Raw genomic sequence first — 12,239 nt, 5'->3', positions numbered from 1 at the left:
GTCGGTGAGAGAACTGGGAAGGTGAAAGGGAGAAAACTGCTGGCTGAGAGAAAGGCAGTTTTACGGGTGAAGCAAAAGACACACATAAGCAAAGCAGGGAATTCCTTCACGCTCCCCATGGCAGGCAGGTACTCAGCCATCCCCAGAGCAACGAGGCTCCAGCACGTGATGGTGACTTGGGAAGACAAACAACATCACTCTGAATGTCCCCTCCTTCCTCCTTCTTCCCCCAGCTCTACATGCCGAGCATGATGCCATACGGTGTGGAATATCCCTTGGGTGAGCTGTGTCCCCTCCCGACTCCTTGTGCCCCCCCTCAGCCCCTCACTGGTGGGTTGAAGAGCAGAACAGGCCTCAAGCTGTGCAAATGCTGCTCAGCAGTAACAAAAACATCCCTGTTATCAACACTGTTCCCAGCACAAATCTAAAACACTGCCCTACACCATCTAAGATGGAAAAAACAGACTCTATCCCAGTCAAAATCCACACATTGTGTCATCGTGGAGGTGCCGAGATGCTGCTGCTGTCACTGTACCCATACTCTGTGCCTGGATGGCTGCTGAGTGTGCTCCACCTCCCCAGCAGTGCCTTTGTCCCAGCGGAATGGGCAGGGACACAGCTTTCAGGCGCAGCTGGGCCAGTTGTCATGGGCATGTGTTGGCAGGGACAGCCACCACCATAGTCACAGAAGCTGCTCCTGAGCCAGCCTCTTGCCACAGCACTGCCACGGATACTCACAGTAGAGGGAAGGAATAGAGATGCTCGGCCTCCAGGATGAGAAACAGCAAAACTGGGCAGCTGGACTTGGCCCAAACCCTGGCTGAGCCTGCAGGGAACACGTGGGAGGTGACAGCACTGACAGCGCTGGGATGCTGGATGACACCTGGAGATGGGGCTCCAGGTCACCAACTCCACCGTGGGGCTCAACAGCAGCAGGATCCCTGCTGGTCCAGCTGCCTGAAGCAGTGGTGCTGCTGCTCTGAGGGCAGCGCAGTGCTGAGAGCAGGGGCCCAGGGATGCTTCAGCCCAGAGGACAAGAAGGGACCAGGTAGCAGGGACAGCCACTGGCACAGCCCTGGGGCCGTAACAGGTGCTGTGGAGCTGCCAGCGCTGGGCTAGGAGGGTGAGTGAGGCCAGGAGAGACTGCCAAGCGATGGTTGAGTGGCTGTCATGGACTGTGGCCAGCTGGCACCCAGTGTGGGCTGCAAATGCATCCTGGGTGCCCTGGGCCGGGTGCTGCACGATCCCGAGGCCACGTGCAGGGGCCAAAGCCAGGTCACTGTCCCCACAGCACTGGGGACAGGTCCACGTCTAGAGACAAGCGCATCCGCTCGCAGCCCAGGCCGAGTCATTGTCTGGGCTAAATGAAAACACATGTCTGGCCTCGTTCGCGTTCTGCATGGCTCATGGAGGTGCTGACACTGTAAACAGGGATGGGGGGAGCAGCCTGGCTGGGTTCATGGGAGGGCCCCAGCCACTCTGTGGATCCTTCCACCAAACCACAGCCTGACTGCTGCACCAACAGGCCCTCTCCCTCCCTGAGCATGGCACAGCACAGCAGTGCCAGGGCATGACAGAGGGATACAGGGGGCACAAGGACCCCCCAAACCATGGTGGCCAGGCCCAGCTCTCTGAAGCCCTACTTGCTGGCAGACCTGCCCCAGGGACAGTGTTAAAGGGGACCAAACTGGGGACACTACAGAGCCAAACACTGGTCCTGGTGTGAGGATATGCTGCCCTATGACCTGGGGCAGGGCAGGGCTGAGCCAGGGAGCGTGGGCAGGCCAGGAGCTGCAGCCCCCTCGTCAGAGGGGTCAGGAGGGTCCTGGGGCCAGCAGATGCCCCTTTGACACTTCTGGCTCCTGAAACCATGCAAGTTCCTCCTGGGGGCCACAGGCTGCGGCTGCGATTTCACAACATGCTGGCAAGCATGGGGAGGGCTCCCTGGCCAAAGCCCTGGGCTGCTGTCAATGCTTCTCAGCTGCTGCCGGCTCTGGGAAGCACAACTGGCTCCTGGCTCTGCTCCTGCACCGAGCACGGCAGCCCTTGGACAGCACAGCTGCACTGCTGCCAGCTCCCAGCGGTTCCTGTATGGGGCTCAGCTCTTCCCAGAGCTACAGTTCTGGGGCTGGAGGCATTTCTGGGGCCAGAGGCATTTCTGGGGCCAGAGCCATGTGCAGCCAGGGCTTGGAGAAGACACAGGGCCAGCACACACACACCTCCGTGGGTGCGGCCTGGGAATGGCACTGGGATGGGCCCACATTCCATCTGGCCACAGCTGGTGGCCCCATCACCCACAGTTGCTCCCCCTGCCCCATAGGCACAGCCACTGTGCCGGAACCACAGCAGTGAGGGAACCACCGCATCCCCTGCGGTCACAGGAGCACAGGGACACAGACACTGTCCCCTCCCATGGGAGACTTTTCTCTGAAACAGGAGTGTCATGCCAGCAATCACCTCACCCAGCTTAAGGGAAAAGGGAAGGAAAACCAGCTTCTGGAGAAAAAGCCTGATGAAATTCCCCAAGTCTGACCCACTCTGGCTGCACACCCTCCCCCTCTACCCAGGGAGCCTCGTGGCACACAAGGCAGAGCGGTAGAGCTGGGGCTCAGTTGCAAACCCAGAGCGCAGACATCACCAGAGCCACCACAGATGGTTCTGTCGCAATTCAGGGCTGGGTGCTAAGGGCTGCAGCGGGGCCGGCCTGGGCACCAGCACTCCAGGATGTGGACACTGTCCCCGGGGCGGGAGCACCCTGTGGTGGCGGTCCCTTGCCACCAGGTGCCACTGCCGAAACACTTGCACCACACCTGCTGCAGCTCAGCCAACACTTTACAGAAGAGCCCAGGCCCAAGGACAGAGCTGGGAGCGCTGCCTGACATCCCTCACGGACCCCGGGCTGGGAGCAGCCTAGCACGGCCTGCCCACACCCCTCAGCCGCCCGCACGCCTCCACTCGGTCCACCTGTCTGTTAAATAAACTCAATGCCCTCGTACTTCACACTTCCAATCCTGGTCTCGGGCAGGAGGAAGCGCCCGTCCAGTGTGAAGGCCATGATGTAGCTGGAGATCTTGCCATTGTCCTCTTCTGATTTTAGCGCCACGATGATCTGGTCATCCGTGTCCGGGATGAACTTGAAGGAGGAGAAGCCGTGGGTGGGAACCACTTCGCCCACACGCCCCACTGTCACATCCCCAAAGTCCTGGGTGGAACTCAGCAGCAGGTTGGTGCCTCGCTGCTCATCCGCCTTCTCGCTGTAGCGCTCGTGGCTGGCGCGGCGCGGCAGGAAGAACCAGCGCTGCAGCGTGTCGCTCCAGGAGGCCGACTCATGGATCAGGTACCCTGCGGCAGGAAGTGGAGCGTGACCACACAGGCCACAGGGGCACCAGCCACGCTGGGGCGGGACCCTCTCCCTTGCCCTCCAAAACACCCCACAGCCCTGCACAGGCATCCCCTATGAACTCTTCTGCCTTCTCCTGCCCCACTGCCTGGCAGCAGCCTCCCAATTCTTCCCAGAGCCAGGCAGGGGCACCCAGCACACCCCACTCTGCCTGGGAGCCCGGCTGCCAGGCCCAATGCCGGCTGAGCCACCCTTCAGCTGCTCCTGGCACAGGCAGCAGAGGAAAATGACCAGGACAAGGGGAGATCTCTGGCCTCCAGCAGCCTTCAAATCTCACCCAGTGCCAGTATCCTTGGGGAGGTGACTACAGCTCTGGTGTGGGATATGGGGTGGCAGGAGGTTGCCCTGCTCTATACCTGGGGGCCGGATCCCCGCTGCAGCCCTCAGTGTGTTGTAGTTTGTCACCCAGTTCTCGTGGCTCACATCACCCTTGTAGCCAATGACCTTCACCCACTGGGGGTTCTCGTTCACCACCTCCCCTGTCGTGGTGGTCCACTCCTTGCCCAGTCCTCCCACATACAGGTGCTCGTCCTTCACTGCCAGCCACTCTGCCTTGAAGCCTGTGGTGGAAAGAATGGCATGAGGGGGGCTCACTCAGCACGGGGTCATCAGACTGTCCCACATACCCCAAACCCTACACCCCAGAGCCTGGTGCTGAGCACAGTGTCCCCCTTGCAGCCAGCTGGTCCCTTGGCAGGAATTGCCCTGTCTTGGCCAGGCTCAGAGGTCACAGGAAAGGGGCACCCCACCCCACCAAGCTGAAAAGAGCCAAGGGCTCCACGGGGCAGGATGGGAGCTCACCTTTCCCCACAGTACCATCCCCATCCGGGAGGATCACCCAGGGCACCACCTTGTTGCCCTCGATCTGGTAGACCACACCTGTCCGGTCGTCCACTGCGTACAGCTTCCCATTGAAAACCACCAGCTCTGAGAGCTCCATGCCCCGGCCCTTCTCAGCCAGGTGGGACTGCAGCATGCTCTCATCCTTGTCCCACTCCACTGTCACTCTGTCCCCACTGTCTGACAGCACCAGGTAGCCCTTCTTCAGGTAACTGAACCAGGTGTGCTCCTGGGAGCCCCGGGACTGCGTGTCCAGGTCTGCAATGACGCCGATGCGGTAGCGCACGCCCTCAGGGTTCCTCTGTGGGGGGGACAGCGGGTAGGTGTCATTGTAGCGGTCCCCTGCCTGCAGGCCGAGCTGCCAGGTGCGAGGGCTGGGGGGGCCATGCCGTGCTGGGGAGGAACGGTGCAGGCAGAAGAGCAGCAGCACAAACCCCACGCAGGCTGAGGACAGCACGATGGCCTTCCAGCGCAGTCGGAAGCGGGGGTCAGCACCCTTGGTCATGGACGCGAGGACGGGCAGACCACCCACGCTGATCCGGAGGGGGCTCATAGACTCATGGCAGGGCGGGACTGGCATCAGAGTGGGAGCGAGGAGAACCTGGTGGCAAGAGGGGAGAGAGAAGGTCAAAGAGCTGGATTTGGTGCTGACTGAGCTCGAGGGACAGCAGAACACAGCCACGAGGGGCCCCATCCCCTCTCCTGCAGCAGAAGGTGCTCCCACCTCATGCAGGTAAGAGCCAGCATGCCCAGGGGCTGTTTGCTGCTGGAATCACTCTCAGCTCCTCTCACCTGGCTCCCTCTGCACCCCCTGACCAGGAGCCCCAGCATACCGGCAGGATTGCATGACCTGCCCAGCACCTCTACCTGTCCCATGGTCACTGCAGCTCAGGCAACAAGCTGAGGCATCTGGCTCAAGGTGAGCCCCGTGTCACAGTGTCCTGGGGCACGTCCCCACAGAGTCCTGGGAGGAAGTGGGTTCCCCTCGGGTGGCAAGGATGACTCTTACTCCCTCCAGAGTGTCTGGGCAGCCTGGCCCAGCTCCCACAGCCCCAGGAACCGACCCCACTGATGAGGCATGAGCTTGTCCCCAGGCACACAGGGACACTGGGAGACACGTGGCAGCTCCGCCCAAGCAGGATGCCCACACCTGAGCAGGAAGAGCAGTGCCCAGGTCCAAGGGACACACACCCTGACCTGCCCAGCCTTACAGACACAGGAGCCCCTCATCCCTGCCCAGGCTCACAGCATGTCCTCCACATATGTGAGCATCGTGAGCCCACCCTGGGCTGTGCCCACCCATGGGCCCGGGGTGCCGACAATGCCCCTCGCTGCCACCTCCCTCCCTGCAGCACAGAGGACGTGGCAGCGACCCGGGCTCCCGCAGACGGGCACTCCGGGCGGCTAGCAGCCACCCGGGACTGGACCCGTGCTCACCCCGTGCCATGCAGCCCGGGGCAGAGATCCCCAGCTGCCATCCCACGGCTTTCTACAAAGGGCCCATCCCGCAGGGTCTCAATGTGCCTTTCAGCAGCCCGAGTGGCAAACAGAGGCGGCATTGAGCGTGGGGGGCCGGCCCCGGACAGGGGAGCTCCGGCGGGGCACAGGCACGGAGCCCACGGATCGTGGGGACGGGAGCGCTTCTTGCTATGTCGGGATCCCGGAGCGTGGCCCTCGGCAGAGCCCCGGGGACCCCTCTCGGTGCACTGACCCCCACCGCGTTTGTAGGGACCCCAGCGCCCGCTCTGAGCACGGCCACGGGGAACCCTCAAAACGTCGGGGCACGGTCACGGACACACCCGGGCACGGACACGGGGACCCTCCAACACCCCCGGGCATGGACACGGGGACCCTCCAACACCCCCGGACATGGACACGGGACGCTCCCCTCGAGGACCCCCGCGCCCCTTCCCCGGGCGAGCTGTCGGGCAGCCGGGACATCGCCCGACTGAGCGGGGCCCTGAGGTCCTCCGCGCCCCCGGGACCTCCGCGCGGGGCACGGCCTCGAGGACCCCGCCGCTGCGGCCCGGGCAGCGTGCTCGAGGTCCGCGGTGCCCCCGCCCGGTGGAGCCCCCCGCCCGCCGGCCCGGCCCGGCGCCCCCCGCCCGTGTCCCCGCTCACCGCGGCGCCGCCTCCCCCGCGCGCAGCCGCCGCCGCCGCCGCCTACAGCTCCCGGCGGCCCCGCGCGCCGCCGCCGCGCCTGGGAGCGGCCAGACCTCCACGTCTGCCGCAGAAACTACAAATCCCAGGAGACCCCGCGCGTCACCGCACTCCACCGCCCCTCCCGCTGCGCCGCGGGGTCTGCCGGGAGCTGTGGTCCGCGCTGAGCAGGGCCCGCCGGAGCCGGGCGTCGCGCTCGGGCGGCCGGAGCCCAGCGGCGGGGGCAGTGCGGGGGCCGAGCCGGCTCTGCAGCGTGGGCACAGCCCGGTTGCCCGGCAGGCATGACCCCAGTGCTGCCCTGCCCCGCCCCAGCCCGCAACACATTCTGTCCTTGTCCTGGTTGCCCCCTATGTCCCGCCGCCGCTCGGGGTGGGGCAGCAGGGTAGACCTAGCCCCGGGCCTTCGGACCCGTGTGCGTGTCCGGCTGTCAAAGGCTGGAGCTCGGTGGGGCTGTGCTGGCCGTGGTGCCCTCGGGGCTGGGAACGGCCTCGGCGCTGCCAGCATGGGGCAAGGTCCTGTGCCGGGGCCCGCTGCACCCTCCGGGATCCCGGGCCCCGCACCGGCTCTGCGGAGCCGCTGGCACGTGCCGCCTCCGCTGCCCGTCCGCGGCCCCGGAGCACAAACGGCTGAGGCGGCCGCTCCGGGAGTGCACATAGTTAAGGCGGCCGCGGGCGCACATCTGGCGGGGGAGGGCTGCGAGCCTCGTCCCGCGCCTCGCTGCCTCCTGCGCTTCTAAAAAGTGTATTTCCGCCCGGGCCGAGCGAGGAGAGGCGGCTCCGGAGCGGGAGGCAGCGATCGGCCGTGGGCAGGCTCCGCGCTGACCCGGGCGATGCTCTAGGGCAGCAAAGGCAGCGCCGCGGAGGGAGAGGCCCTGCCCCAGAGGTAGGTGGGGAGCAGCTTTGGGAGGGCGCCGCAGCCCTGACGATCCGGCCCGGAGCTGCAGCGCGCTGTGCGCCCTTCTGCGGGCGCGGTGCCCAGGCACCGGGAGGCGGCTCCGCCTCGCCAGGGGCTCGGTGTCCTGGCTCACGATCAGCGAGGCGGACCGGTCCCTGTGCCCCCCCAGTCGAGTGAGGCCCTTGCCCTGCCTGCGAAGGAGCAGTGGGGACCACACGGCTGAGCCTCACAGGAGTCTGAGGGCACAGCCCGACCCACGGCGGCTCTGGGAGGACACAGATCCCCCCCAGCCCTGCCCCACCTGCGTTCCCAAAAAACCCATCGCTACGAACACATCAAGCCCATGCCGGGCCACCTTCGGCATCTCTGTGGGGGTCACAGTGGCCGTTGGGGTCCCCAGCACAACGTCTTGCTGGTGCTACAGGAGCTGGAGGGCTGCAACTACCCCATGGTCCTTCCCCACATCTGCCCCATGCAGCCCCTGCTCTGCTGCCTGCCGGGTCTGCCCTGCTCCAGGGAAAAAAAAAGGTCTCTGCAACCATTCCAGCATCTGCAGCAGAAACTGGGGGACCTGGCCCACCAGCAGGACCCCAGAGGCACAGTGGTTGTGGTGCAGGGAAGTTGGTATCCACCATCCTGAAGGGAGAGGGTGAGATGGGAAGGCAGGTCCTGCTGCCTCCACACCGCCCCAAGCCCCTCATCCCTCCCCTAGGGCTTGTTCCGTTTCATCCTAGCCTTTATCTCCACCTGGAATGTATTTTGGGATGTTTCGATTGCAGTCCCAAGGCTTCTGCAGCCACTGAGTTTAAATCTCTGACTGCTCCTGGAGAGCATCCAACCCCGATGGAAAACCCGCGTCCTTCGGCAGGGCCGTGTGTGCCTGTGAGCAGGCGGGCACCTCCCGCCCAGCACACCCGAGGGGTGCAGGGGGGACACGCCGGGGGCCCAGCGAACCCCGTGTGCTGCTGACAGCAACCCTGCACCCACCGCACACTCGCCTCTGCTCCCAGCAGCCTGGGAAGCACTGCCTTCCACCATGGGAACTTCCTGGTGAAGGGTTTCTCCTCCTAGAGCAGTTCCCTGTGACACTCTGTTTTCCCCAGGGCCAAGCCTGCTCCATGTCCCAGAGGAAAGCCTGGTTTGATGGTCCCAGAGCTGAGGGAACGCCACAGGCTTCCCAAACCCCCGGCTGGCCCGTGCCATGTCCAGTGCTGTGCGTCTGGTGCAGCCGGAGGCCAGACAGGGTGAGCAGAGCCAGGGCCAAGGCTCCCCTGGGTGACAGCTGCTCACAAGCCCCTGGCTGGCCTCCTCCATGTCTCTATCCATGGATCCACTTCTCCCCTGCCTCCCTCCACACCTGGCAGCACGAAACAACGGGGTGAGAGATGGAGAGACAGAGGCACCCGGAAGTGTATGAAGGCCAGGCCCTCGGCAGAGGGTTTGAGCAGCAGGAAAAGCCCTTTGGAACCTTTCCCGATCCCTCCGCCGCCTCCCAGCTCCAGTGACTCATAATCCAGGCATCCGCCCCCGGCCTCAAACGCCCTCCGCACCCCCTGCGGAGGTCCCCAGACCCCACACCTGGGGACAACGGTGACAGCCACCCATCACTGACTGGGGACCCCGGGGCTCTGAGAGCAGGCGTTCACCAAAACAACAGGATTCTGCCTCAAAATCATTAATGGCCTGGCTCAGCTGCAGAACACAGGACAGGGCTGTGAGGGCCCTTTGCGCCTTGGGACCGGTGCTCTGGCATGCTGGCAGAGCCAGGCGGTGCCATGGGAGGTGTTTGGGAGGGGAGAACAGCAAATGCCACACCCATATCCCGACCCAGGGAGGCACCTGGCTGGGACAGGAGCCTGCGTAGCAGCCATCCCCATCCCGGCAGGCTCCGTGACCCAGCACCACCTCTGACCCTGCTGCCACGGGATGCCCAGCTCTGGGTAGTGCTACACCCCTGTTTGGCCAAGGCTGTCCTGGTGTCTCGGGGCCAAAGGGCAAGGTGCTGCGTGCCCGGCCCCACGTCTCCAGCAGATACGGTTTTGATAATGTGGGGAGGGGCCACAAAGTGCCCGGGCTGGGCCACAGTCCCACCACCACTGCAAATATTGGTTTTGGCCCCATACAGGATGTGGGCTCTCAGAAAGGTTTCTCCCTGTGGCAGCCAGCTCCCAGGTAGGGCTGCCAGCCCACATTCCTCTTTCTGGAGGAGAGGGTCTTGTCCCCTTGCAAACCCCTCGGCTGGCAGCCCCCAGGGCACTGGAGCCCCTCGCAGGAGTGGGGTGCAGACACCCTCTCTGGGCCCAGCTGGGGTCCCACACACAGGCAGGGTTGCACCCTGATATTTGCCCCATGGCATCTAGAGCTGTCTGTAATTTTTCAGGTGCTGACACCCTAAATTGCTGCTCTTGGGCATCCATGGGAGGCAGCTGAAGTCAGGCTGAGCAGGAGCAGCAGCGCTTGGTCCAGGACTTGGCCGGTCAGAGGCTGCTGCTCTGCTCCACTCTCAGCTCCCAAGGTAATCTCCTCTGCCGTATGTGCCAGGGTTCAGGGGCTGCAAGGCTGCAGCCTCATGTTGGTGAGCCCAGAGCCCCCTAACTGCCCCAACGTGGGTCTCCCGAGGTGCTCACTGGGGTGACACTGTGTCCCACAGCCCAGCTGGAAGCCTGGGGCTATGCAGTGTCCCAGGAAAGCTTGGGGCATGGCTGGGCTGGGCATTTCCGCATGCCTGTCCCCCTCAGCTGTCCCTGGCACCTCACAGGGCACTGCCAAGGCATGGAGGGGCTGTGGGTGCATGGTGTCCTGCTCATCTTCCTGCTGCCCTGCCCTGTGGGGAGCCAGACCAGCTCCATCCCTGACCAACGATGGTGGACAGACCCCAATGAGGCCCCATCCCAGCACCAAGCTGCCAGGTGAGGGGACCCCAGAGCCAGGGTGCTCTGCAGCAGGGGCCAGGGCAGCCCTGACACCGCAGAGGGCCCCCGCCCCACCATAGCTCCCTGTTGTGCTTTGCTTTCTGCCTTGCCAGGGCCACACAGGAGCAGAAGGCTGACGGTGCCCAGGAGGAGCTGCGCCCACAGCCCCGCTGTGTCCGCTGCTGCCCCCCACCCGAAAAGCGCTTCTACCCCCAGTACCAGCCCTTGCCTCAGATCAACATGACCATCCTGAAAGGTGAGGGCTGGCAGGACCCTACGCTGTGTTGTTGGCATTGCCCCAATTCCAGTGCTGTGCTGGCTCACAGTGCCAGCTCTTGCACAGACTGGGAGTGAGAAACTGGGGTGGTGCCAGTGGTCCCATGCCCTGCACAGACAGAGGGCAGGAGCCACACTGGGGTGTGAACAGCCCCTGCTCTGGTGGCCTCTGGGCAGCAGCATCAGAGCCTGGGGAGGGGCAGGCGCAGGACTGGTGGGTCCCTGCTCCCCCTATCCGTCTCTGGGGAAGGGGCTTTCAGGGCGCTGGGTTCAGTGCTGGCGCCTGCCTGACAGCCCAACTCTCCCTCCTGCTCTGCCCAGGAGAGAAGGGGGACCGCGGTGAGCGTGGCATGCAGGGCAAGTTCGGCAAGACAGGGGTGGCCGGGAGCAGGGGCCATGCAGGGCCCAAGGGACAGAAGGGCAGCATGGGCGCCCCTGGGGAGCGCTGCAAGAGCCACTACGCCGCCTTCTCCGTGGGCCGCAAGAAACCCCTGCACAGTAACGACTACTACCAGACCCTCATCTTCGACACGGAGTTTGTCAACCTCTACGACCACTTCAACATGTTCACGGGCAAGTTTTACTGCTACATCCCCGGGATCTACTACTTCAGCCTCAATGTGCACACCTGGAATCAGAAGGAGACGTACCTGCACATCATGCGCAACGGGGCGGAGGTGGTGATCCTCTACGCCCAGGTGAGCGACCGCAGCATCATGCAGAGCCAGAGCGTCATGCTGGAGCTGAAGGAGCAGGATGAGGTCTGGGTGCGGCTCTACAAGGGCGAGCGTGAGAACGCTGTCTTCAGCGATGAGTACGACACTTACATCACCTTCAGTGGCCACCTCATCAAGTACAGTGGGGACCCCTGAGCACCAGGCCCCTCCTGCTCCTCATGTGCCAGGCCAGGTGGCCAAGGAGCCCCTGTCCCTCTCATCCCAGGAGTGCCACGCCTATTATGCTGTTAGTCACCCTAGTGCCATTACCCCCAGCAGCTGCACCAGCGTGTGAATTCCCTCACTCCAGCGCCTCAAGGCCAACCAGACACAGCTGGAAGAGTTGGAGCAATTTTAAGCCCCTGCCACATTAGTGAACAGGCAGCAGCTGCTCACCTGGGGTGGGCAGGGGCCTCAGCCCCTCTCCCCAGTCCAGAGCTGGGTTTGCCAGGCACAGCCTGTCATGGCACTGGCTGAGCTGGCACCAGCGGAACCTTGTGTGACTGCTGGTGCCCCGGTGTGAGGACGGGCAGACACTTGCACCGTGTTCCTCCTTGCACCAGGCCGTGCTCCCCGGCTGGAATGGGCAGAAGGTGCTCAGCGCCATCAGGAAAGGCAACAAACCACTACGGGTCCTCTTTCCTTCCGCAGTGCAGGTGTTGCAGTGGGGGGCTGGGTACCTCGGCGGGGAGTGAACAGCGTCACTTCCCTCTGCAGATCCCGTCACTGCTCACCGCAGCCTCTGCTCAGGAAGGGCTCGCTCCCCACCAGCAGCCCTGGGCGGGGGGCCTTCAGCCTCAGCCACTTCCTCTTCCATTAGGTTATCTGCTGGCCAGGCCTCATGTTTGCGTAGATGCAGCAGTAGTGTGGGCCAGCATGCTGACCCCCCATTCAGCTCGTGCCACATTAAACACCCCACATTTCCAGCCTTGCTCACACCCTCAGTGTCCTCTTGCTTTGTCTGTGTGGAGGGACTCAGGGCAGGCTTCTGTTCCAGGGGTGCAGGGGCTCCCCGAGAGCTGTGGGCTGGCATGGTGCTGC

The 12,239-nt window shown here is 64.0% G+C and overlaps 2 protein-coding genes across 3 annotated transcripts; one reads left to right on the top strand and one right to left on the bottom strand.

Annotated features, from left to right (window-relative positions):
• Positions 1-44: 44 nt before the first annotated feature.
• On the bottom strand, positions 45-6,398 carry CANT1 (calcium activated nucleotidase 1). Of its 2 annotated transcripts, XM_039562468.1 has the most exons (4): positions 6,362-6,398; positions 4,202-4,841; positions 3,757-3,960; positions 45-3,342 (listed from the first exon to the last, which is right to left on the bottom strand). In XM_039562468.1, exons 2-4 carry the CDS (start codon positions 4,818-4,820, stop codon positions 2,972-2,974), a joined length of 1,194 nt encoding a protein of 397 aa, XP_039418402.1. In that variant the 5' UTR covers positions 4,821-4,841; positions 6,362-6,398; the 3' UTR covers positions 45-2,971. The 2 variants fall into 2 exon arrangements, with proteins under 2 accessions (XP_039418402.1, XP_039418401.1); XM_039562467.1 differs by lacking the exon at positions 6,362-6,398 and having other exon boundaries at positions 4,202-6,114.
• Positions 6,399-7,089: 691 nt separating this feature from the next.
• C1QTNF1 (C1q and TNF related 1) lies at positions 7,090-12,136 on the top strand. The gene is made up of 5 exons (XM_039562464.1): positions 7,090-7,282; positions 9,675-9,809; positions 10,053-10,203; positions 10,320-10,462; positions 10,804-12,136. Exons 3-5 carry the CDS (start codon positions 10,067-10,069, stop codon positions 11,352-11,354), a joined length of 831 nt encoding a protein of 276 aa, XP_039418398.1. The 5' UTR covers positions 7,090-7,282; positions 9,675-9,809; positions 10,053-10,066; the 3' UTR covers positions 11,355-12,136.
• Positions 12,137-12,239: the final 103 nt, after the last annotated feature.

The sequence above is a fragment of the Corvus cornix genome, chromosome 18 (genome assembly GCF_000738735.6).
Source record: "Corvus cornix cornix isolate S_Up_H32 chromosome 18, ASM73873v5, whole genome shotgun sequence".
NCBI classification, from domain to species: Eukaryota; Metazoa; Chordata; class Aves; order Passeriformes; family Corvidae; genus Corvus; species Corvus cornix.
Note: the sequence above shows the minus strand (reverse complement) of the source record. Positions and strands in the feature narration are given on the sequence as shown.